This window comes from Crinia signifera, chromosome 4 (genome assembly GCF_055691185.1).
Source record: "Crinia signifera chromosome 4, ASM5569118v1, whole genome shotgun sequence".
NCBI classification, from domain to species: domain Eukaryota; kingdom Metazoa; phylum Chordata; class Amphibia; order Anura; family Myobatrachidae; genus Crinia; species Crinia signifera.
This window is the reverse complement of record NC_139220.1, coordinates 286,245,291-286,268,910: the sequence shown is the minus strand read 5'-3', so window position 1 is coordinate 286,268,910 and position 23,620 is coordinate 286,245,291. Positions and strand designations below refer to the sequence as shown.

General features: G+C 48.5%; 10 protein-coding genes and 2 pseudogenes across 10 annotated transcripts; 5 read left to right on the top strand and 7 right to left on the bottom strand.

Moving 5' to 3' along the window:
- Window positions 1-759: 759 nt before the first annotated feature.
- Window positions 760-1,184, bottom strand: LOC146072672 (histone H2B 1.1). The gene has a single exon (XM_083179870.1). The coding sequence runs from the start codon at window positions 1,168-1,170 to the stop codon at window positions 790-792; it is 381 nt and encodes a 126-aa protein (XP_083035996.1). The 5' UTR covers window positions 1,171-1,184; the 3' UTR covers window positions 760-789.
- A 345-nt stretch (window positions 1,185-1,529) lies between these two features.
- On the top strand, window positions 1,530-1,922 carry LOC146073110 (histone H2A type 1). The gene has a single exon (XM_083180290.1). The coding sequence runs from the start codon at window positions 1,530-1,532 to the stop codon at window positions 1,920-1,922; it is 393 nt and encodes a 130-aa protein (XP_083036416.1).
- A 611-nt stretch (window positions 1,923-2,533) lies between these two features.
- Window positions 2,534-3,212, bottom strand: LOC146072671 (histone H3). The gene has a single exon (XM_083179869.1). The coding sequence runs from the start codon at window positions 3,120-3,122 to the stop codon at window positions 2,712-2,714; it is 411 nt and encodes a 136-aa protein (XP_083035995.1). The 5' UTR covers window positions 3,123-3,212; the 3' UTR covers window positions 2,534-2,711.
- Window positions 3,213-7,669: 4,457 nt separating this feature from the next.
- LOC146072670 (histone H1C pseudogene) lies at window positions 7,670-8,748 on the top strand (annotated as a pseudogene).
- Window positions 8,749-9,357: 609 nt separating this feature from the next.
- On the bottom strand, window positions 9,358-9,669 carry LOC146073109 (histone H4). Its single transcript, XM_083180289.1, has one exon. It carries the CDS (start codon window positions 9,667-9,669, stop codon window positions 9,358-9,360), a length of 312 nt encoding a protein of 103 aa, XP_083036415.1.
- Window positions 9,670-11,315: 1,646 nt separating this feature from the next.
- LOC146072669 (histone H2B 1.1) lies at window positions 11,316-11,739 on the bottom strand. The gene has a single exon (XM_083179868.1). The coding sequence runs from the start codon at window positions 11,724-11,726 to the stop codon at window positions 11,346-11,348; it is 381 nt and encodes a 126-aa protein (XP_083035994.1). The 5' UTR covers window positions 11,727-11,739; the 3' UTR covers window positions 11,316-11,345.
- Window positions 11,740-12,085: 346 nt separating this feature from the next.
- Window positions 12,086-12,478, top strand: LOC146073108 (histone H2A type 1). The gene has a single exon (XM_083180288.1). It carries the CDS (start codon window positions 12,086-12,088, stop codon window positions 12,476-12,478), a length of 393 nt encoding a protein of 130 aa, XP_083036414.1.
- A 622-nt stretch (window positions 12,479-13,100) lies between these two features.
- Window positions 13,101-13,772, bottom strand: LOC146072668 (histone H3). Its single transcript, XM_083179866.1, has one exon. The coding sequence runs from the start codon at window positions 13,680-13,682 to the stop codon at window positions 13,272-13,274; it is 411 nt and encodes a 136-aa protein (XP_083035992.1). The 5' UTR covers window positions 13,683-13,772; the 3' UTR covers window positions 13,101-13,271.
- Window positions 13,773-18,227: 4,455 nt separating this feature from the next.
- On the top strand, window positions 18,228-19,306 carry LOC146072667 (histone H1C pseudogene; annotated as a pseudogene).
- Window positions 19,307-19,913: 607 nt separating this feature from the next.
- Window positions 19,914-20,225, bottom strand: LOC146073107 (histone H4). The gene has a single exon (XM_083180287.1). It carries the CDS (start codon window positions 20,223-20,225, stop codon window positions 19,914-19,916), a length of 312 nt encoding a protein of 103 aa, XP_083036413.1.
- Window positions 20,226-21,871: 1,646 nt separating this feature from the next.
- Window positions 21,872-22,295, bottom strand: LOC146072666 (histone H2B 1.1). The gene has a single exon (XM_083179865.1). It carries the CDS (start codon window positions 22,280-22,282, stop codon window positions 21,902-21,904), a length of 381 nt encoding a protein of 126 aa, XP_083035991.1. The 5' UTR covers window positions 22,283-22,295; the 3' UTR covers window positions 21,872-21,901.
- Window positions 22,296-22,641: 346 nt separating this feature from the next.
- LOC146073106 (histone H2A type 1) lies at window positions 22,642-23,034 on the top strand. Its single transcript, XM_083180286.1, has one exon. It carries the CDS (start codon window positions 22,642-22,644, stop codon window positions 23,032-23,034), a length of 393 nt encoding a protein of 130 aa, XP_083036412.1.
- The last annotated feature ends 586 nt before the right edge of the window (window positions 23,035-23,620 follow it).

Sequence of the window (23,620 nt, the reverse complement as noted above, 5' to 3'; positions counted from 1 at the left end):
GTACTCTTGGTCTTAGATCTTTCTTCCTGGGCTCACTGACAGTTCTCAACTGTAACTGTTTTGTGACACTTAGTTTTTAGCCTTATTGTGTTGCATAGGCTTTTTGGGAGATATATATAGTCCTTATATTTTTTTTTATTTTTATTTCTCAGACGCTCTTAACCAATGCCCGCGCTATTATACACAGCCTAATATTGATTCAGATCAGTGCTACTTAAATAACCATTGCAGCCCTCGACCGACGCGATGCCCACGATTTCCCCATAGGCTTCAATGTTAAAATATTTTAACATTGAAGCCTATGCGCGCCCGACGCGATGCCCCCGATTTCTCCATGGCTTCAATGTTAAAATATTTAACATTGAAGCCTATGGAGAAATCGGGTACATCGCGCCGGTCGCGTCGTGTGCGTTTTGGTATGCACCCGACGCGACCGACACGATTTTTTTCCGACACGACCACCACGATTTTAGAAATCGTGGTGGCCGTGCTAGGAAACAAGTACCGATTTATTTGACGTGTGTGTGTAGTAGCAGCTCACAAATTAAAGGTTCGCTTCCCCAGGCAGTAATTATCACCCCGCTGTACATTTTCTAACCTCTACGATATTGGGACGACGGTCTTGTTTTAGACCGTTTGTTTTTAGGTGTTGCTACAGAGTATTAAAGGCAAATCAGTCTGGGACACGGATCAAACAAGAAGAAGCTATCAGTTCCAGCCCGATTAAAGAGGAGTTGGGTGGCTCTTAAAAGAGCCTTTGGGTCTGTGTGGGGGGCGGAGAAGGGGAGATTACTTGGCGCTGGTGTACTTGGTGACGGCCTTTGTGCCCTCGGACACGGCGTGCTTGGCCAGCTCTCCGGGAAGCAGTAGGCGTACTGCGGTCTGGATCTCCCTGGAGGTGATGGTGGAGCGCTTGTTGTAGTGAGCCAGGCGGGAAGCTTCCCCAGCAATGCGCTCAAAGATATCGTTGACGAAGGAATTCATGATGCCCATCGCCTTAGAGGAGATGCCGGTGTCGGGGTGCACCTGCTTCAGCACCTTGTACACGTAAATGGCGTAACTCTCCTTCCTTGTCTTCCTGCGCTTCTTGCCATCTTTTTTCTGAGTTTTAGTCACGGCCTTCTTGGAGCCTTTCTTGGGGGCCGGCGCAGACTTGGCGGGATCAGGCATTCTGGAGGATCAACGTTTCTACTACACACACAAAGCAGACAATCTGTTTCGAACAGCGCCCACATCTGCTCCATTTATAGGGAGCTTATGCAAATGGCGCTTCACCACTGCCGGCAACACTATTGGGTATCAGGGTTGTGTGACGATAAGCAGCGTCGCAACCCCACCCTTCATTTGCTGATTGGTCTGTGCATGAACTTGAGCCGCATTGGTTGCGGTGTACGCAGACCAATCACAGAGCAAGCAGCGGGATTCCTTCTGAGTGTATATATAAGAGGAGGGCGGTGGAACGGGATGATCATCATCTCTGAGGAGTTTTATTCGATATCTAGAGTTAAATCTACGGTTGCGCTACTAGCATGTCTGGAAGAGGGAAACAAGGCGGCAAGACCCGGGCCAAGGCTAAGACTCGCTCATCCCGGGCTGGTCTTCAGTTCCCAGTCGGTCGAGTTCACCGCCTGTTGAGGAAAGGAAACTATGCAGAACGTGTGGGAGCTGGTGCCCCGGTCTATCTGGCCGCTGTGCTGGAATATCTGACGGCTGAGATTCTGGAGCTCGCCGGGAACGCTGCCCGTGATAACAAGAAGACCCGCATCATCCCCCGTCACTTGCAGCTGGCTGTGCGCAACGATGAAGAGCTCAACAAGTTGCTGGGTGGGGTGACCATCGCCCAGGGAGGTGTTCTTCCCAACATCCAGGCCGTGCTGCTGCCCAAGAAGACCGAGAGCCACAAGCCGGCCAAGAGCAAGTAATTGTCAGGCTGCCCACTTCCATCAGAGAACCGATGTCCCTACAACTCAACAAAGGCTCTTTTCAGAGCCACCCACGTCTTCCCAAGAGAGCTGCGGCTACTACCATTGCTTGTATTTATTTACATGTAGAGCTGCAGATTCCGTTGCGCTTTATAAATGTTAACACTGAAAGCACAAACTGGGTAAAACAGACCTACATGGGAGGCAGGAGGGCCCTGCTGCAAGCTTACAATCTATATATAGCATGTAACGTTATATGGCAGTTTAGCCATGTTCTAATTACTAGGGAACAGGCGCCTACCAGGCATTCTACACCCCACTTTCCATACAATCCCGCACATAAAAGCATCGGCGAAGTCTGCATCTGTATGATGCAAGGGAGGCTACTTTGGTTTTATAAATGGAATGCCGACACCTACATGACGGCTTCGCTCAGAACTAGGGCAATGATCGAGAGGTGCATAGCGCAGCTAATTCTGACTACTAAGCCGCTACGTTTTACCGAAGCTCGGCTGTGTGTGTGCAAGTACTGATCACAAGGCACCATGAAAGTAAGTGTATTTGTATAGATTCACTGCAGTTCGCATGCTTTATAGATGACAGAGCAATGTATGAGAAACACTAACTAGGTTCCGTTGCTGATCGAGACCTGGAACTATGTAGTGAGCATTCAGCAGCATCCTGTTACTCCGACATTCATCTGTCGTTTTAGTCACAGCTAGTTTAGAAACATGTAGTGGCTCTGAAAAGAGCCTTTTGTGTCATTGCGTGGAAAGAAGTGCCGAGTATTTAAGCCCTCTCCCCTCGGATTCTACGGGCCAGCTGGATGTCTTTGGGCATTATGGTCACCCTCTTGGCGTGGATGGCGCACAGATTGGTGTCCTCGAAGAGCCCCACCAGGTAAGCCTCGCTGGCCTCTTGCAGAGCCATGACGGCAGAGCTCTGGAAGCGCAGGTCGGTCTTGAAGTCCTGGGCGATTTCCCGCACCAGGCGCTGGAAGGGCAACTTGCGGATCAGCAGCTCGGTGGATTTCTGGTAGCGACGGATCTCTCGGAGGGCAACAGTCCCCGGACGGTAGCGGTGAGGCTTCTTCACGCCGCCGGTGGCAGGGGCGCTTTTCCTGGCGGCTTTGGTTGCCAACTGTTTGCGGGGAGCTTTCCCCCCAGTAGATTTACGGGCGGTCTGCTTTGTCCTGGCCATAGTGCTGCCGGTTGGTTCTCGCTTTGCAGTGCTGCCAAGTAAAAAGAAAGACGTCGTCTGAAATATACGGATTCCGACAGCCAGTAACAACTCTATTTATGCACAGTGCTTCAATGTGATTTGACGAGTCCAACACGCCCTTCATCCTGATTGGCTCAGGGGAATCCGTTGTAATATTCAAAAAGCCCGCCAAGAGCGTCTGTTCCCTCCTATTATTTATAGAAAAAGTCGTCAACGGCCCTCCAGCGCCTGGGTTAAAGAAAATACATTTTTACGTTTTGTCCTGAATAAATAGATTGTGCGTCAAGAATATAAACTCTTCAAGCTATACTCCCATATTCCAGAAAGATGATGGTCGTAGCACAAACGCTTAGATCAAAACAAGAAAACGATCAATCGATTATTAAAACATTATTGTTAATGCTAAAGCTATTCACTGTATTGTAGCTAAATCATCAGTATAGTCAGAATTCCCGAGTGTGTTGGAAACACTATTTATTGTATCCGTTTACCATTCAATTGTAACAATTCCACTGAAACACTGCTGGATACATTCTGTGCAAAAGTATCAACTTGCATCTGGCTACAACCTAAGGCCTCATGAATCTGGGAAACCACATGAAGAGAAAATAATGGCTATACCTGAGCTACATAGGGTACATTATTATTATTATTATTATTATTATTAGTATTATTAGTATTATTACTTTAATATATTGTGCAACAGGGGATCTACAGCGCCCACTTAAAAAGTACATAAATAAGCAACACAGGGAACAGTGACTACCAGTTGAATACACTAAAGCAGGGGTAGCCAACTCCAGTCCTCAAGAGCTACCAACTAGGGTTGGCCATTGACCATCGATGATTAGAAATCATTGATGGTTCATGGCCGATGTCGAATACTTTTGCCATCGATGGGGGAGAACCAGATGGTCCCCCCCAATGCCCGCTCCTCGTGTTTTGATTGGTCCACAGGCCAATCAATCAAGCACAATGGATGCCCATCGATATGTAAAAATATTGATGGTCATCCATTGCACAGTTATGAACTATCGGTGGCCAGTTGCAGAATAGCCATCAATGGCAATGGCAACGATGGCCATCCCTACTACCAACAGTTCAAGTTTTCCAGCTCACCTCCATACCTCCCAACATGACCCTCTCCAGGAGGGACACATTCTTCTGTTACTGGACTTCCTTCTCAATTTATGATTGCCATCACCTGTGGTGACACACCTTTCTTATCAATTAACCTGTTGAAAGCAGGTAATGGCAATCATACATTAACAGGGAAGTCCAGGAACAGAGCGATGTGTCCCTCCTGGAGAGGGTCATGTTGGGAGGTATGCACCTCGTAGGTATAAAGGTGCACTCATTACTGAGTAAGACATTTTAAAAGATACACAGGTGGAGCTAATTACTTCACTTGTGATTCTGTGAGGAGACTTGGAAAACATTAACTGTTGGTAGCTCTCGAGGACTGGAGTTGGCTACCCCTGCACTAGAGGGCAAGTACAGTGTCACACCTCCCAACATGACCTACCTCTACAGGAGGGATGCAATGCTCTGTTTCTGGACTTCCCTCTTAATGCATACTTGCCTACCGGACCTTCTCCATGAGGGAGAAAATGCTCTGCTCCTGGACTTTCCTGGTAATGTTTGATTGCCATCACCTTTGGTGAGCTAGGTAATTGATAGGAAAGGCGTTTCACCACAGGTGATGGCAATCATACATTACCAGGGAAATCGAGGAACAGAGCATTTTCTCCCTCATGGAGAGGGTCAGGTAGGCAAGTATGCATTAAGAGGGAAGTCCAGAAACAGAGCATTGCGTCCCTCCTGTAGAGGTAGGTCATGTTGGGAGGTGTGACCCTGTACCCTGTAAGAGAAGGAATGGCACATAAGGGAAGAGGCCTCTGCTTGAGAGAGCTTGCATTCAAACGAGGAGGGCCAGCCAGACTGGGATGACCAAATATAGGGACTGATTAAGACCTGCTCGCTAGGCTGCGAGCGTTTTCGGAGACCAGCGAGCAGGTAGCCACCACAGCGTAGGGATGGCCATCAGTGACGTTGCCATAGATGGCAATAGTGCAACTGGCCATTGATAGTGTTAAAGCAGGGGTAGCCAAATACAGTTCTCAAGAGCTACCAACAGTTAACGTTTTCCATGTCTCTTCACAGAATCACAAATTAAGTATTTAGCTCCAGCTTTGGATCTTTTAGTCAGTAATGAGTGCAACTGTGTACCTGCAAGGCGACATGGAAAATGTGAACTGTTGGTAGCTCTCGAGGACTGGAGTTGGCTACCCCTGTGTTAAAGTAAACTATGCAAGGGAGGACCATTAATTTTTTTTTTACCTATTAATGGTCATTTTTTTTTTTTTGCCGATTGGCCTGTGGGCAAATCAAAACATGGGATGGGGCTTCGCAGATGTCGGGGGGTAGGAGCCATGCTCCCTGTCCTGGCACATTGGTTTTGATGTGCCATCGATGGAGGAAAACCATTAATGAAGGTTTCTAAAATTGTGTGGGCTGTGGGCAGCAGGGCCTGCGCCACCACTAGGCAGGATTAGGCATTTGCCTAGGGTGCCGGCCACTGGAGGGGGGGTGGTGATCAGCCAGGAAGCAGCAGCCAGGAAGCAGCAGCAGCAGCAGCAGCAGCAGCAGCAGCAGCAGCAGCACTCCCTCTGAGGAGAACAAAAAGAAAGGACCTGGGAGCAGTTGAGTTACACATAGACAGGGGCATAACTTGAAATGGCTCCTATACTCACCATTGTCACTACAATGTTCCTAAGGGGGCAGAAGAGAGAGAGAGAGAGAGAGAGAGGGGGGGGGGAATGACAGACACATGGGTCGATTTCATTAAGCATGCTTAGAAAAGCAACAGGAGGGAGCTCCCAGGGCTATTCAAGTCAATGCCGTTGTTATGTCATGGAATGCGGATGTTTAGTCTTAAAACACCAGTACTTGCAGTAAAGTGCCCTGCCACATTGTTGATTGTGCCATGTTAGGGCACAAAACAGAAGTGCCAAGATAGTGTTGTCGGGCCTGAAATCCACAAGTGGGGCTTAGCAGCAGCGTGCTGATTCGAATAGCCCCAGGAAAGTGGGGATGAGGAGAGACTGAGAATTTCAGGGAGAGAAAGGGGGATAGACAAAGTGGCCATGGGAAAGCTACAGATTGAGAGAGGGTGCCAGGGAGAGACAGGGAGGGTGGAAGAGGAGGAGAGATGTTGTGGGAGATGAGGTCAAGAGGGGGTAGGATAGTAGGAGGGTGAAGGGGAGGGTTTGAAAGGGTTGTGACTACCATCATTTTAACCCTCCTAACCGTCCCCTTGTTACTCTGACCCTGATCCTGTCTACATTTATTCCTAGCACTTCTTCTGTTCCGGACCCATACCTGTCTGTCCCTTTCTTGCCCCTGACTTCCCCTATTATTCCCCCTATTTCTATGCTCTGACTTTTTATTCATAACACTAGTATTCCCATTGCCTTCCTGCTACTTTACCATTCTCTCCTACGGTTCCTCACATCTTTCTAATGGTCCTTCCACCATGGTGGTCTCCACCTTACACTTTTTACTCCTTTTGCTAGAGGTTTGATGCACAGCAGTCTCAAATGGGACAGGGTCACCATAGCCCTCTTGCTGGTACATCTATGTGCTTACATACAGTATTCAGAAATGCCTGGCCGCATGGATCATAGAAAGGACGAACAATATTGGCACCAGCATTCTCCACAATAAGGAGTATGCCGGGGATGATTACCATGTAGCATAGCTCCCAACATGACCCTCTCCAGGAGGGACACAATGCTCTACTGAACTTCCCTCTTAATGATTGCATTCCCATGTGTTTGAAACACCTTGCTTATTAATTCACCTGTTTAAAGCAGGTGATGGCAATCATACATTAAGAGGGAAGTCCAGCAACAGAGCACGGTGTCCCTCCTGGAAAGGGTCATGTTGGGAGGTATGTTGTAGGTGTCTCTGCCAAATAGTCCTCCTTGACAAGAATGCCAATCCCTTGGTAAGGCAACCTGCCTGTGCTATTCTCCCGGTTATGCAGGAGCCCGCAAATCACTTTCATGTGTTTTATCATAAACCCTTTTCTGCCCAGAATATGCCCTAGATTACCGACATTATCTCTGGTGCCAGTAGGAGAGAAAGGTGCCCCGATGGGACCTTGTAGCCTGGCAGAAAAGAAGAGATGTGTTACATGGCTGGCAGATCTAATCCGGTGCGGGTGAGCTACCAGTGGCTATTCCTGCCTCCCTTCGCCGCACCTAAGCCTGCAATGGTCATACAGGGCAAGGGGAGATTTGGGAGTACGGCTGTGGCGCAGAGATCCGGGTCACTGGTCCTCTGCTGCCCTGTAAAATAGTCTTTTTCTGCGCTAGGGAAACACAAGGTGAGGGCAGATCCTTCCTAACTCTCAGATAGGGAAGCATTTACACCGCTGCTCATTCCGCCAATGGGAGCACAGAACGCACCCCGCTCCGCAGCCAATCACATCACAGCCGGCGTGGTATATAAGAAACATTGGTAATGTGTTTAGCGTAATAGTCAGTACTTTGTTAGTGTATTACGGTAAGATGGCAGAAACTGCACCCGTCGCCGCTGCCCCTGCCCCGCCATCAGAGGGCGCAGCCAAGAAGAAAAGGCAGCCAAAGAAAGCTGCGGGAGGAGCCAAGAAAACCGCCAAGTCTTCAGGACCCAGCGTCTCCGAGCTGATCGTGAAAACCGTGACGGCCTCCAAAGAGCGTAGCGGGGTTTCTCTTGCCGCACTGAAGAAAGCTCTGGCTGCCGGAGGTTACGATGTAGAGAGGAACAACACCCGCATCAAGCTGGGTGTGAAAGGTCTAGTGACCAAAGGAACTCTCACCCAGGTGAAAGGCACCGGCGCTTCCGGCTCCTTCAAGCTCAATAAGAAGCAGGCGGAGAGCAAGAAGGTCGCCCAGAAATCGCTGAAGCCCAAGAAACCTGCGGCAAAGAAAGTGGCCAAATCCCCGAAGAAGCCCAAGAAAGCTCCGAGCGCAGCCAAGAGCCCAAAGAAGGTGAAGAAACCCACAAAAGCGGCTGTTGCCAAAAGCCCAAAGAAGCCTAAAGCCGTCAAGCCGAAGAAGGCGGCTAAGAGTCCGGCCAAGAAGGCGGCGAAGCCCAAAGCGGTCAAGAGTCCGGCCAAGAAGGCAGCGAAGCCCAAAGTGGCAAAAAGCCCGGCCAAGAAGGCGGCGAAGCCCAAGAAAGCTGCGGCAAAGAAGTGATGGACGAGACGCCGCTGCCGCCCCACTGCCTTGCTATCTCCCCCAAAGGCTCTTTTCAGAGCCACCCACATTCTCTCTCAGCAGAGCTGTAAGCGCGCGGTGTAGTGTGTTGATGTGTATGTTCCCTTTCGGAAGTAATCAGCAGCTATGGCAGAACTGTCTAACTTGCCACTCACACTAGTCGGTCACTGCACAAGTCTTGGGATATATCTAGGGAGCGGGATTAATGCGCAGTTTTGTGTCAACTGTGCAGTAGCAAAACAGATCGGAAATGTGCTGGTTCCTACCTGCAGCCGCCCACACGTATTGTTTTCTGTGTACACGGACCCGGGGATTGGGATCAGCACGCTATTCCTACCCATGTGCAGCCTGCGAGGTGGCTTAAAAAGTTTCATTTGCTACCGAAATACTTCCCTTAGGAAGGAGTGCAGGCTTTTTTTTTTTTTTTTTTTATTAAGTATCTAATTTGTGTGGAGATCATTTGCTTTGGCTGCACGCTGATGCATAGAGGGGAGTATGCCCCTTTCAACGAATGTGGAACCGCTGGGATTCAAAAATCCCGGCGATGTAATAAAATTTTGCCCTATTCCTGGGGGGCACTAAACATCCCAGCCGGCTCTGCCACACGTCTCTTGTAAACGCCAGCTAAATCTGTGACAGAGCTGGTGGGGGACAGATGTGTGATTCACCAGTATAGAGCTACGTAAGCTCACAGCAGGAGTCCTTGTTCCATAACTCTGCGGTAAAAGGGTACAGATTAGTAAATGGTTTAGAAGAGGATGGACCAAGTCAATATCCGCTAGCATTGTGTCTAGTTATATAAGGGGACGAATAGATAATACGGTTACCGGCCAAATAGTCACATTACAGTAAACACAGAAACATTGTAACAGCGCTCTCGTAGAAGATATGGGCGGCCCTGAAAAGGGCCTTTGTGTGGGTGAGCGGTTGTGCTAGATGCGCCTCAGTGTTTAGCCTCCGAATCCGTACAGAGTGCGGCCCTGGCGCTTGAGCGCATAGACCACATCCATAGCGGTCACGGTCTTTCTCTTGGCGTGCTCGGTGTAGGTGACGGCGTCACGGATCACATTCTCCAGAAATACCTTCAGCACACCGCGGGTCTCCTCATAGATGAGGCCAGAAATGCGCTTCACGCCTCCTCTACGGGCTAGACGACGGATAGCAGGCTTGGTGATGCCCTGGATGTTATCCCGAAGAACCTTCCTGTGCCGTTTAGCACCTCCCTTCCCGAGTCCCTTACCACCTTTGCCTCTACCAGACATCTTGCAAAATCTGAGCAACCCGCAACAAGAATGAGCTGCACCTCTTTCAGCAGCCCTTTATTTAGAGGAAGAGCGGACCTGATGGGAGACACACATACACACGCCTTGTAATGGGAGGACATTTATTCAAAAGAGACCAACGAGAGCCAAGCATGTATCGGCGGGGAATAAGAAACCACTGCCATTCAAATTCAAGCATGAAAACACAGTCCCCTCTTGACCCGTCCCTGTTTTTCTTAGCCAATATAGAACAGCTAAAAGTATACCTGGCTCCTGGGTTCAGTTATTCTAAAGTCCCCCTCTAAGAATTGCGCCGGCATCGCTTTATCCTTTTTATACATATCAATCTTGAGCTTAAATAATTCGGCTCTACTGAGAACAATGCAGTCCTGAGCGCTACTGCTATTACACACACGTGTAGCAAAAAAAAAAAGAGAAAAAGCTTGAGATATTTAGGGTGCACTCTTGGGATTGTTATGTACGGACCGTTCAATTAGTTTGAGAGAAGGTGGTGTTATTAAAAATGAACCTTTATGTATGCTCTTGTTAAAAGGAGGGGAGATATATATGATGTCTCCTCTCCATAAAAAAAGAAAGTAAAGAATTGCGTTGAAGTAAGAAATGGTGCTTTAAAAAACCAAATGATCGTTAAGTCCTGATTTGTTAGTGCCTTTAATTGTACGTTTATATTAACGTGTCATGTACACCTTGTTGTTTTTCAAATTTATGTTCCCTTAATGAGGATATACTTTATTTTTGATTAGTTTCCTCTTAATTGGGTGATTCGCTCTGTTTTGTTATCTAGAGAGAGATAGGCATGATTCCCTGTTAATATGTATCTCATTTAACACTTCTCTGTACTTTGTATCATTCTCAGTTCTATTCATGTACTCTTGGTCTTAGATCTTTCTTCCTGGGCTCACTGACAGTTCTCAACTGTAACTGTTTTGTGACACTTAGTTTTTAGCCTTATTGTGTTGCATAGGCTTTTTGGGAGATATATATAGTCCTTATATTTTTTTTTATTTTTATTTCTCAGACGCTCTTAACCAATGCCCGCGCTATTATACACAGCCTAATATTGATTCAGATCAGTGCTACTTAAATAACCATTGCAGCCCTCGACCGACGCGATGCCCACGATTTCCCCATAGGCTTCAATGTTAAAATATTTTAACATTGAAGCCTATGCGCGCCCGACGCGATGCCCCCGATTTCTCCATGGCTTCAATGTTAAAATATTTAACATTGAAGCCTATGGAGAAATCGGGTACATCGCGCCGGTCGCGTCGTGTGCGTTTTGGTATGCACCCGACGCGACCGACACGATTTTTTTCCGACACGACCACCACGATTTTAGAAATCGTGGTGGCCGTGCTAGGAAACAAGTACCGATTTATTTGACGTGTGTGTGTAGTAGCAGCTCACAAATTAAAGGTTCGCTTCCCCAGGCAGTAATTATCACCCCGCTGTACATTTTCTAACCTCTACGATATTGGGACGACGGTCTTGTTTTAGACCGTTTGTTTTTAGGTGTTGCTACAGAGTATTAAAGGCAAATCAGTCTGGGACACGGATCAAACAAGAAGAAGCTATCAGTTCCAGCCCGATTAAAGAGGAGTTGGGTGGCTCTTAAAAGAGCCTTTGGGTCTGTGTGGGGGGCGGAGAAGGGGAGATTACTTGGCGCTGGTGTACTTGGTGACGGCCTTTGTGCCCTCGGACACGGCGTGCTTGGCCAGCTCTCCGGGAAGCAGTAGGCGTACTGCGGTCTGGATCTCCCTGGAGGTGATGGTGGAGCGCTTGTTGTAGTGAGCCAGGCGGGAAGCTTCCCCAGCAATGCGCTCAAAGATATCGTTGACGAAGGAATTCATGATGCCCATCGCCTTAGAGGAGATGCCGGTGTCGGGGTGCACCTGCTTCAGCACCTTGTACACGTAAATGGCGTAACTCTCCTTCCTTGTCTTCCTGCGCTTCTTGCCATCTTTTTTCTGAGTTTTAGTCACGGCCTTCTTGGAGCCTTTCTTGGGGGCCGGCGCAGACTTGGCGGGATCAGGCATTCTGGAGGATCAACGTTTCTACTACACACACAAAGCAGACAATCTGTTTCGAACAGCGCCCACATCTGCTCCATTTATAGGGAGCTTATGCAAATGGCGCTTCACCACTGCCGGCAACACTATTGGGTATCAGGGTTGTGTGACGATAAGCAGCGTCGCAACCCCACCCTTCATTTGCTGATTGGTCTGTGCATGAACTTGAGCCGCATTGGTTGCGGTGTACGCAGACCAATCACAGAGCAAGCAGCGGGATTCCTTCTGAGTGTATATATAAGAGGTGGGCGGTGGAACGGTATGATCATCATCTCTGAGGAGTTTTATTCGATATCTAGAGTTAAATCTACGGTTGCGCTACTAGCATGTCTGGAAGAGGGAAACAAGGCGGCAAGACCCGGGCCAAGGCTAAGACTCGCTCATCCCGGGCTGGTCTTCAGTTCCCAGTCGGTCGAGTTCACCGCCTGTTGAGGAAAGGAAACTATGCAGAACGTGTGGGAGCTGGTGCCCCGGTCTATCTGGCCGCTGTGCTGGAATATCTGACGGCTGAGATTCTGGAGCTCGCCGGGAACGCTGCCCGTGATAACAAGAAGACCCGCATCATCCCCCGTCACTTGCAGCTGGCTGTGCGCAACGATGAAGAGCTCAACAAGTTGCTGGGTGGGGTGACCATCGCCCAGGGAGGTGTTCTTCCCAACATCCAGGCCGTGCTGCTGCCCAAGAAGACCGAGAGCCACAAGCCGGCCAAGAGCAAGTAATTGTCAGGCTGCCCACTTCCATCAGAGAACCGATGTCCCTACAACTCAACAAAGGCTCTTTTCAGAGCCACCCACGTCTTCCCAAGAGAGCTGCGGCTACTACCATTGCTTGTATTTATTTACATGTAGAGCTGCAGATTCCGTTGCGCTTTATAAATGTTAACACTGAAAGCACAAACTGGGTAAAACAGACCTACATGGGAGGCAGGAGGGCCCTGCTGCAAGCTTACAATCTATATATAGCATGTAACGTTATATGGCAGTTTAGCCATGTTCTAATTACTAGGGAACAGGCGCCTACCAGGCATTCTACACCCCACTTTCCATACAATCCCGCACATAAAAGCATCGGCGAAGTCTGCATCTGTATGATGCAAGGGAGGCTACTTTGGTTTTATAAATGGAATGCCGACACCTACATGACGGCTTCGCTCAGAACTAGGGCAATGATCGAGAGGTGCATAGCGCAGCTAATTCTGACTACTAAGCCGCTACGTTTTACCGAAGCTCGGCTGTGTGTGTGTGCGCAAGTACTGATCACAAGGCACCATGAAAGTAAGTGTATTTGTATAGATTCACTGCAGTTCGCATGCTTTATAGATGACAGAGCAATGTATGAGAAACACTAACTAGGTTCCGTTGCTGATCGAGACCTGGAACTATGTAGTGAGCATTCAGCAGCATCCTGTTACTCCGACATTCATCTGTCGTTTTAGTCACAGCTAGTTTAGAAACATGTAGTGGCTCTGAAAAGAGCCTTTTGTGTCATTGCGTGGAAAGAAGTGCCGAGTATTTAAGCCCTCTCCCCTCGGATTCTACGGGCCAGCTGGATGTCTTTGGGCATTATGGTCACCCTCTTGGCGTGGATGGCGCACAGATTGGTGTCCTCGAAGAGCCCCACCAGGTAAGCCTCGCTGGCCTCTTGCAGAGCCATGACGGCAGAGCTCTGGAAGCGCAGGTCGGTCTTGAAGTCCTGGGCGATTTCCCGCACCAGGCGCTGGAAGGGCAACTTGCGGATCAGCAGCTCGGTGGATTTCTGGTAGCGACGGATCTCTCGGAGGGCAACAGTCCCCGGACGGTAGCGGTGAGGCTTCTTCACGCCGCCGGTGGCAGGGGCGCTTTTCCTGGCGGCTTTGGTTGCCAACTGTTTGCGGGGAGCTTTCCCCCCAGTAGATTTACGGGCGGTCTGCTTTGTCCTGGCCATAGTGCTGCCGGTTGGTTCTCGCTTTGCAGTGCTGCCAAGTAAAAAGAAAGACGTCGTCTGAAATATACGGATTCCGACAGCCAGTAACAACTCTATTTATGCACAGTGCTTCAATGTGATTTGACGAGTCCAACACGCCCTTCATCCTGATTGGCTCAGGGGAATCCGTTGTAATATTCAAAAAGCCCGCCAAGAGCGTCTGTTCCCTCCTATTATTTATAGAAAAAGTCGTCAACGGCCCTCCAGCGCCTGGGTTAAAGAAAATACATTTTTACGTTTTGTCCTGAATAAATAGATTGTGCGTCAAGAATATAAACTCTTCAAGCTATACTCCCATATTCCAGAAAGATGATGGTCGTAGCACAAACGCTTAGATCAAAACAAGAAAACGATCAATCGATTATTAAAACATTATTGTTAATGCTAAAGCTATTCACTGTATTGTAGCTAAATCATCAGTATAGTCAGAATTCCCGAGTGTGTTGGAAACACTATTTATTGTATCCGTTTACCATTCAATTGTAACAATTCCACTGAAACACTGCTGGATACATTCTGTGCAAAAGTATCAACTTGCATCTGGCTACAACCTAAGGCCTCATGAATCTGGGAAACCACATGAAGAGAAAATAATGGCTATACCTGAGCTACATAGGGTACATTATTATTATTATTATTATTATTATTATTATTATTAGTATTATTACTTTAATATATTGTGCAACAGGGGATCTACAGCGCCCACTTAAAAAGTACATAAATAAGCAACACAGGGAACAGTGACTACCAGTTGAATACACTAAAGCAGGGGTAGCCAACTCCAGTCCTCAAGAGCTACCAACTAGGGTTGGCCATTGACCATCGATGATTAGAAATCATTGATGGTTCATGGCCGATGTCGAATACTTTTGCCATCGATGGGGGAGAACCAGATGGTCCCCCCCAATGCCCGCTCCTCGTGTTTTGATTGGTCCACAGGCCAATCAATCAAGCACAATGGATGCCCATCGATATGTAAAAATATTGATGGTCATCCATTGCACAGTTATGAACTATCGGTGGCCAGTTGCAGAATAGCCATCAATGGCAATGGCAACGATGGCCATCCCTACTACCAACAGTTCAAGTTTTCCAGCTCACCTCCATACCTCCCAACATGACCCTCTCCAGGAGGGACACATTCTTCTGTTACTGGACTTCCTTCTCAATTTATGATTGCCATCACCTGTGGTGACACACCTTTCTTATCAATTAACCTGTTGAAAGCAGGTAATGGCAATCATACATTAACAGGGAAGTCCAGGAACAGAGCGATGTGTCCCTCCTGGAGAGGGTCATGTTGGGAGGTATGCACCTCGTAGGTATAAAGGTGCACTCATTACTGAGTAAGACATTTTAAAAGATACACAGGTGGAGCTAATTACTTCACTTGTGATTCTGTGAGGAGACTTGGAAAACATTAACTGTTGGTAGCTCTCGAGGACTGGAGTTGGCTACCCCTGCACTAGAGGGCAAGTACAGTGTCACACCTCCCAACATGACCTACCTCTACAGGAGGGATGCAATGCTCTGTTTCTGGACTTCCCTCTTAATGCATACTTGCCTACCGGACCTTCTCCATGAGGGAGAAAATGCTCTGCTCCTGGACTTTCCTGGTAATGTTTGATTGCCATCACCTTTGGTGAGCTAGGTAATTGATAGGAAAGGCGTTTCACCACAGGTGATGGCAATCATACATTACCAGGGAAATCGAGGAACAGAGCATTTTCTCCCTCATGGAGAGGGTCAGGTAGGCAAGTATGCATTAAGAGGGAAGTCCAGAAACAGAGCATTGCGTCCCTCCTGTAGAGGTAGGTCATGTTGGGAGGTGTGACCCTGTACCCTGTAAGAGAAGGAATGGCACATAAGGGAAGAGGCCTCTGCTTGAGAGAGCTTGCATTCAAACGAGGAGGGCCAGCCAGACTGGGATGACCAAATATAGGGACTGATTAAGACCTGCTCGCTAGGCTGCGAGCGTTTTCGGAGACCAGCGAGCAGGTAGCCACCACAGCGTAGGGATGGCCATCAGTGACGTTGCCATAGATGGCAATAGTGCAACTGGCCATTGATAGTGTTAAAGCAGGGGTAGCCAAATACAGTTCTCAAGAGCTACCAACAGTTAACGTTTTCCATGTCTCTTCACAGAATCACAAATTAAGTATTTAGCTCCAGCTTTGGATCTTTTAGTCAGTAATGAGTGCAACTGTGTACCTGCAAGGCGACATGGAAAATGTGAACTGTTGGTAGCTCTCGAGGACTGGAGTTGGCTACCCCTGTGTTAAAGTAAACTATGCAAGGGAGGACCATTAATTTTTTTTTTACCTATTAATGGTCATTTTTTTTTTTTTGCCGATTGGCCTGTGGGCAAATCAAAACATGGGATGGGGCTTCGCAGATGTCGGGGGGTAGGAGCCATGCTCCCTGTCCTGGCACATTGGTTTTGATGTGCCATCGATGGAGGAAAACCATTAATGAAGGTTTCTAAAATTGTGTGGGCTGTGGGCAGCAGGGCCTGCGCCACCACTAGGCAGGATTAGGCATTTGCCTAGGGTGCCGGCCACTGGAGGGGGGGTGGTGATCAGCCAGGAAGCAGCAGCCAGGAAGCAGCAGCAGCAGCAGCAGCAGCAGCAGCACTCCCTCTGAGGAGAACAAAAAGAAAGGACCTGGGAGCAGTTGAGTTACACATAGACAGGGGCATAACTTGAAATGGCTCCTATACTCACCATTGTCACTACAATGTTCCTAAGGGGGCAGAAGAGAGAGAGAGAGAGAGAGAGAGAGAGAGAGAGGGGGGGGGGAATGACAGACACATGGGTCGATTTCATTAAGCATGCTTAGAAAAGCAACAGGAGGGAGCTCCCAGGGCTATTCAAGTCAATGCCGTTGTTATGTCATGGAATGCGGATGTTTAGTCTTAAAACACCAGTACTTGCAGTAAAGTGCCCTGCCACATTGTTGATTGTGCCATGTTAGGGCACAAAACAGAAGTGCCAAGATAGTGTTGTCGGGCCTGAAATCCACAAGTGGGGCTTAGCAGCAGCGTGCTGATTCGAATAGCCCCAGGAAAGTGGGGATGAGGAGAGACTGAGAATTTCAGGGAGAGAAAGGGGGATAGACAAAGTGGCCATGGGAAAGCTACAGATTGAGAGAGGGTGCCAGGGAGAGACAGGGAGGGTGGAAGAGGAGGAGAGATGTTGTGGGAGATGAGGTCAAGAGGGGGTAGGATAGTAGGAGGGTGAAGGGGAGGGTTTGAAAGGGTTGTGACTACCATCATTTTAACCCTCCTAACCGTCCCCTTGTTACTCTGACCCTGATCCTGTCTACATTTATTCCTAGCACTTCTTCTGTTCCGGACCCATACCTGTCTGTCCCTTTCTTGCCCCTGACTTCCCCTATTATTCCCCCTATTTCTATGCTCTGACTTTTTATTCATAACACTAGTATTCCCATTGCCTTCCTGCTACTTTACCATTCTCTCCTACGGTTCCTCACATCTTTCTAATGGTCCTTCCACCATGGTGGTCTCCACCTTACACTTTTTACTCCTTTTGCTAGAGGTTTGATGCACAGCAGTCTCAAATGGGACAGGGTCACCATAGCCCTCTTGCTGGTACATCTATGTGCTTACATACAGTATTCAGAAATGCCTGGCCGCATGGATCATAGAAAGGACGAACAATATTGGCACCAGCATTCTCCACAATAAGGAGTATGCCGGGGATGATTACCATGTAGCATAGCTCCCAACATGACCCTCTCCAGGAGGGACACAATGCTCTACTGAACTTCCCTCTTAATGATTGCATTCCCATGTGTTTGAAACACCTTGCTTATTAATTCACCTGTTTAAAGCAGGTGATGGCAATCATACATTAAGAGGGAAGTCCAGCAACAGAGCACGGTGTCCCTCCTGGAAAGGGTCATGTTGGGAGGTATGTTGTAGGTGTCTCTGCCAAATAGTCCTCCTTGACAAGAATGCCAATCCCTTGGTAAGGCAACCTGCCTGTGCTATTCTCCCGGTTATGCAGGAGCCCGCAAATCACTTTCATGTGTTTTATCATAAACCCTTTTCTGCCCAGAATATGCCCTAGATTACCGACATTATCTCTGGTGCCAGTAGGAGAGAAAGGTGCCCCGATGGGACCTTGTAGCCTGGCAGAAAAGAAGAGATGTGTTACATGGCTGGCAGATCTAATCCGGTGCGGGTGAGCTACCAGTGGCTATTCCTGCCTCCCTTCGCCGCACCTAAGCCTGCAATGGTCATACAGGGCAAGGGGAGATTTGGGAGTACGGCTGTGGCGCAGAGATCCGGGTCACTGGTCCTCTGCTGCCCTGTAAAATAGTCTTTTTCTGCGCTAGGGAAACACAAGGTGAGGGCAGATCCTTCCTAACTCTCAGATAGGGAAGCATTTACACCGCTGCTCATTCCGCCAATGGGAGCACAGAACGCACCCCGCTCCGCAGCCAATCACATCACAGCCGGCGTGGTATATAAGAAACATTGGTAATGTGTTTAGCGTAATAGTCAGTACTTTGTTAGTGTATTACGGTAAGATGGCAGAAACTGCACCCGTCGCCGCTGCCCCTGCCCCGCCATCAGAGGGCGCAGCCAAGAAGAAAAGGCAGCCAAAGAAAGCTGCGGGAGGAGCCAAGAAAACCGCCAAGTCTTCAGGACCCAGCGTCTCCGAGCTGATCGTGAAAACCGTGACGGCCTCCAAAGAGCGTAGCGGGGTTTCTCTTGCCGCACTGAAGAAAGCTCTGGCTGCCGGAGGTTACGATGTAGAGAGGAACAACACCCGCATCAAGCTGGGTGTGAAAGGTCTAGTGACCAAAGGAACTCTCATCCAGGTGAAAGGCACCGGCGCTTCCGGCTCCTTCAAGCTCAATAAGAAGCAGGCGGAGAGCAAGAAGGTCGCCCAGAAATCGCTGAAGCCCAAGAAACCTGCGGCAAAGAAAGTGGCCAAATCCCCGAAGAAGCCCAAGAAAGCTCCGAGCGCAGCCAAGAGCCCAAAGAAGGTGAAGAAACCCACAAAAGCGGCTGTTGCCAAAAGCCCAAAGAAGCCTAAAGCCGTCAAGCCGAAGAAGGCGGCTAAGAGTCCGGCCAAGAAGGCGGCGAAGCCCAAAGCGGTCAAGAGTCCGGCCAAGAAGGCAGCGAAGCCCACAGTGGCAAAAAGCCCGGCCAAGAAGGCGGCGAAGCCCAAGAAAGCTGCGGCAAAGAAGTGATGGACGAGACGCCGCTGCCGCCCCACTGCCTTGCTATCTCCCCCAAAGGCTCTTTTCAGAGCCACCCACATTCTCTCTCAGCAGAGCTGTAAGCGCGCGGTGTAGTGTGTTGATGTGTATGTTCCCTTTCGGAAGTAATCAGCAGCTATGGCAGAACTGTCTAACTTGCCACTCACACTAGTCGGTCACTGCACAAGTCTTGGGATATATCTAGGGAGCGGGATTAATGCGCAGTTTTGTGTCAACTGTGCAGTAGCAAAACAGATCGGAAATGTGCTGGTTCCTACCTGCAGCCGCCCACACGTATTGTTTTCTGTGTACACGGACCCGGGGATTGGGATCAGCACGCTATTCCTACCCATGTGCAGCCTGCGAGGTGGCTTAAAAAGTTTCATTTGCTACCGAAATACTTCCCTTAGGAAGGAGTGCAGGCTTTTTTTTTTTTTTTTTATTAAGTATCTAATTTGTGTGGAGATCATTTGCTTTGGCTGCACGCTGATGCATAGAGGGGAGTATGCCCCTTTCAACGAATGTGGAACCGCTGGGATTCAAAAATCCCGGCGATGTAATAAAATTTTGCCCTATTCCTGGGGGGCACTAAACATCCCAGCCGGCTCTGCCACACGTCTCTTGTAAACGCCAGCTAAATCTGTGACAGAGCTGGTGGGGGACAGATGTGTGATTCACCAGTATAGAGCTACGTAAGCTCACAGCAGGAGTCCTTGTTCCATAACTCTGTGGTAAAAGGGTACAGATTAGTAAATGGTTTAGAAGAGGATGGACCAAGTCAATATCCGCTAGCATTGTGTCTAGTTATATAAGGGGACGAATAGATAATACGGTTACCGGCCAAATAGTCACATTACAGTAAACACAGAAACATTGTAACAGCGCTCTCGTAGAAGATATGGGCGGCCCTGAAAAGGGCCTTTGTGTGGGTGAGCGGTTGTGCTAGATGCGCCTCAGTGTTTAGCCTCCGAATCCGTACAGAGTGCGGCCCTGGCGCTTGAGCGCATAGACCACATCCATAGCGGTCACGGTCTTTCTCTTGGCGTGCTCGGTGTAGGTGACGGCGTCACGGATCACATTCTCCAGAAATACCTTCAGCACACCGCGGGTCTCCTCATAGATGAGGCCAGAAATGCGCTTCACGCCTCCTCTACGGGCTAGACGACGGATAGCAGGCTTGGTGATGCCCTGGATGTTATCCCGAAGAACCTTCCTGTGCCGTTTAGCACCTCCCTTCCCGAGTCCCTTACCACCTTTGCCTCTACCAGACATCTTGCAAAATCTGAGCAACCCGCAACAAGAATGAGCTGCACCTCTTTCAGCAGCCCTTTATTTAGAGGAAGAGCGGACCTGATGGGAGACACACATACACACGCCTTGTAATGGGAGGACATTTATTCAAAAGAGACCAACGAGAGCCAAGCATGTATCGGCGGGGAATAAGAAACCACTGCCATTCAAATTCAAGCATGAAAACACAGTCCCCTCTTGACCCGTCCCTGTTTTTCTTAGCCAATATAGAACAGCTAAAAGTATACCTGGCTCCTGGGTTCAGTTATTCTAAAGTCCCCCTCTAAGAATTGCGCCGGCATCGCTTTATCCTTTTTATACATATCAATCTTGAGCTTAAATAATTCGGCTCTACTGAGAACAATGCAGTCCTGAGCGCTACTGCTATTACACACACGTGTAGCAAAAAAAAAAAGAGAAAAAGCTTGAGATATTTAGGGTGCACTCTTGGGATTGTTATGTACGGACCGTTCAATTAGTTTGAGAGAAGGTGGTGTTATTAAAAATGAACCTTTATGTATGCTCTTGTTAAAAGGAGGGGAGATATATATGATGTCTCCTCTCCATAAAAAAAGAAAGTAAAGAATTGCGTTGAAGTAAGAAATGGTGCTTTAAAAAACCAAATGATCGTTAAGTCCTGATTTGTTAGTGCCTTTAATTGTACGTTTATATTAACGTGTCATGTACACCTTGTTGTTTTTCAAATTTATGTTCCCTTAATGAGGATATACTTTATTTTTGATTAGTTTCCTCTTAATTGGGTGATTCGCTCTGTTTTGTTATCTAGAGAGAGATAGGCATGATTCCCTGTTAATATGTATCTCATTTAACACTTCTCTGTACTTTGTATCATTCTCAGTTCTATTCATGTACTCTTGGTCTTAGATCTTTCTTCCTGGGCTCACTGACAGTTCTCAACTGTAACTGTTTTGTGACACTTAGTTTTTAGCCTTATTGTGTTGCATAGGCTTTTTGGGAGATATATATAGTCCTTATATTTTTTTTTATTTTTATTTCTCAGACGCTCTTAACCAATGCCCGCGCTATTATACACAGCCTAATATTGATTCAGATCAGTGCTACTTAAATAACCATTGCAGCCCTCGACCGACGCGATGCCCACGATTTCCCCATAGGCTTCAATGTTAAAATATTTTAACATTGAAGCCTATGCGCGCCCGACGCGATGCCCCCGATTTCTCCATGGCTTCAATGTTAAAATATTTAACATTGAAGCCTATGGAGAAATCGGGTACATCGCGCCGGTCGCGTCGTGTGCGTTTTGGTATGCACCCGACGCGACCGACACGATTTTTTTCCGACACGACCACCACGATTTTAGAAATCGTGGTGGCCGTGCTAGGAAACAAGTACCGATTTATTTGACGTGTGTGTGTAGTAGCAGCTCACAAATTAAAGGTTCGCTTCCCCAGGCAGTAATTATCACCCCGCTGTACATTTTCTAACCTCTACGATATTGGGACGACGGTCTTGTTTTAGACCGTTTGTTTTTAGGTGTTGCTACAGAGTATTAAAGGCAAATCAGTCTGGGACACGGATCAAACAAGAAGAAGCTATCAGTTCCAGCCCGATTAAAGAGGAGTTGGGTGGCTCTTAAAAGAGCCTTTGGGTCTGTGTGGGGGGCGGAGAAGGGGAGATTACTTGGCGCTGGTGTACTTGGTGACGGCCTTTGTGCCCTCGGACACGGCGTGCTTGGCCAGCTCTCCGGGAAGCAGTAGGCGTACTGCGGTCTGGATCTCCCTGGAGGTGATGGTGGAGCGCTTGTTGTAGTGAGCCAGGCGGGAAGCTTCCCCAGCAATGCGCTCAAAGATATCGTTGACGAAGGAATTCATGATGCCCATCGCCTTAGAGGAGATGCCGGTGTCGGGGTGCACCTGCTTCAGCACCTTGTACACGTAAATGGCGTAACTCTCCTTCCTTGTCTTCCTGCGCTTCTTGCCATCTTTTTTCTGAGTTTTAGTCACGGCCTTCTTGGAGCCTTTCTTGGGGGCCGGCGCAGACTTGGCGGGATCAGGCATTCTGGAGGATCAACGTTTCTACTACACACACAAAGCAGACAATCTGTTTCGAACAGCGCCCACATCTGCTCCATTTATAGGGAGCTTATGCAAATGGCGCTTCACCACTGCCGGCAACACTATTGGGTATCAGGGTTGTGTGACGATAAGCAGCGTCGCAACCCCACCCTTCATTTGCTGATTGGTCTGTGCATGAACTTGAGCCGCATTGGTTGCGGTGTACGCAGACCAATCACAGAGCAAGCAGCGGGATTCCTTCTGAGTGTATATATAAGAGGAGGGCGGTGGAACGGGATGATCATCATCTCTGAGGAGTTTTATTCGATATCTAGAGTTAAATCTACGGTTGCGCTACTAGCATGTCTGGAAGAGGGAAACAAGGCGGCAAGACCCGGGCCAAGGCTAAGACTCGCTCATCCCGGGCTGGTCTTCAGTTCCCAGTCGGTCGAGTTCACCGCCTGTTGAGGAAAGGAAACTATGCAGAACGTGTGGGAGCTGGTGCCCCGGTCTATCTGGCCGCTGTGCTGGAATATCTGACGGCTGAGATTCTGGAGCTCGCCGGGAACGCTGCCCGTGATAACAAGAAGACCCGCATCATCCCCCGTCACTTGCAGCTGGCTGTGCGCAACGATGAAGAGCTCAACAAGTTGCTGGGTGGGGTGACCATCGCCCAGGGAGGTGTTCTTCCCAACATCCAGGCCGTGCTGCTGCCCAAGAAGACCGAGAGCCACAAGCCGGCCAAGAGCAAGTAATTGTCAGGCTGCCCACTTCCATCAGAGAACCGATGTCCCTACAACTCAACAAAGGCTCTTTTCAGAGCCACCCACGTCTTCCCAAGAGAGCTGCGGCTACTACCATTGCTTGTATTTATTTACATGTAGAGCTGCAGATTCCGTTGCGCTTTATAAATGTTAACACTGAAAGCACAAACTGGGTAAAACAGACCTACATGGGAGGCAGGAGGGCCCTGCTGCAAGCTTACAATCTATATATAGCATGTAACGTTATATGGCAGTTTAGCCATGTTCTAATTACTAGGGAACAGGCGCCTACCAGGCATTCTACACCCCACTTTCCATACAATCCCGCACATAAAAGCATCGGCGAAGTCTGCATCTGTATGATGCAAGGGAGGCTACTTTGGTTTTATAAATGGAATGCCGACACCTACATGACGGCTTCGCTCAGAACTAGGGCAATGATCGAGAGGTGCATAGCGCAGCTAATTCTGACTACTAAGCCGCTACGTTTTACCGAAGCTCGGCTGTGTGTGTGCAAGTACTGATCACAAGGCACCATGAAAGTAAGTGTATTTGTATAGATTCACTGCAGTTCGCA

Coding starts and splice junctions, on each gene's coding strand:
- LOC146073109 (XM_083180289.1), bottom strand. CDS start 9,669: ATGTCTGGTAGAGGCAAAGGTGGTAAGGGACTCGGGAAGGGAGGTGCT.
- LOC146073110 (XM_083180290.1), top strand. CDS start 1,530: ATGTCTGGAAGAGGGAAACAAGGCGGCAAGACCCGGGCCAAGGCTAAG.
- LOC146073106 (XM_083180286.1), top strand. CDS start 22,642: ATGTCTGGAAGAGGGAAACAAGGCGGCAAGACCCGGGCCAAGGCTAAG.
- LOC146072669 (XM_083179868.1), bottom strand. CDS start 11,726: ATGCCTGATCCCGCCAAGTCTGCGCCGGCCCCCAAGAAAGGCTCCAAG.
- LOC146072671 (XM_083179869.1), bottom strand. CDS start 3,122: ATGGCCAGGACAAAGCAGACCGCCCGTAAATCTACTGGGGGGAAAGCT.
- LOC146073108 (XM_083180288.1), top strand. CDS start 12,086: ATGTCTGGAAGAGGGAAACAAGGCGGCAAGACCCGGGCCAAGGCTAAG.
- LOC146072668 (XM_083179866.1), bottom strand. CDS start 13,682: ATGGCCAGGACAAAGCAGACCGCCCGTAAATCTACTGGGGGGAAAGCT.
- LOC146072672 (XM_083179870.1), bottom strand. CDS start 1,170: ATGCCTGATCCCGCCAAGTCTGCGCCGGCCCCCAAGAAAGGCTCCAAG.
- LOC146073107 (XM_083180287.1), bottom strand. CDS start 20,225: ATGTCTGGTAGAGGCAAAGGTGGTAAGGGACTCGGGAAGGGAGGTGCT.
- LOC146072666 (XM_083179865.1), bottom strand. CDS start 22,282: ATGCCTGATCCCGCCAAGTCTGCGCCGGCCCCCAAGAAAGGCTCCAAG.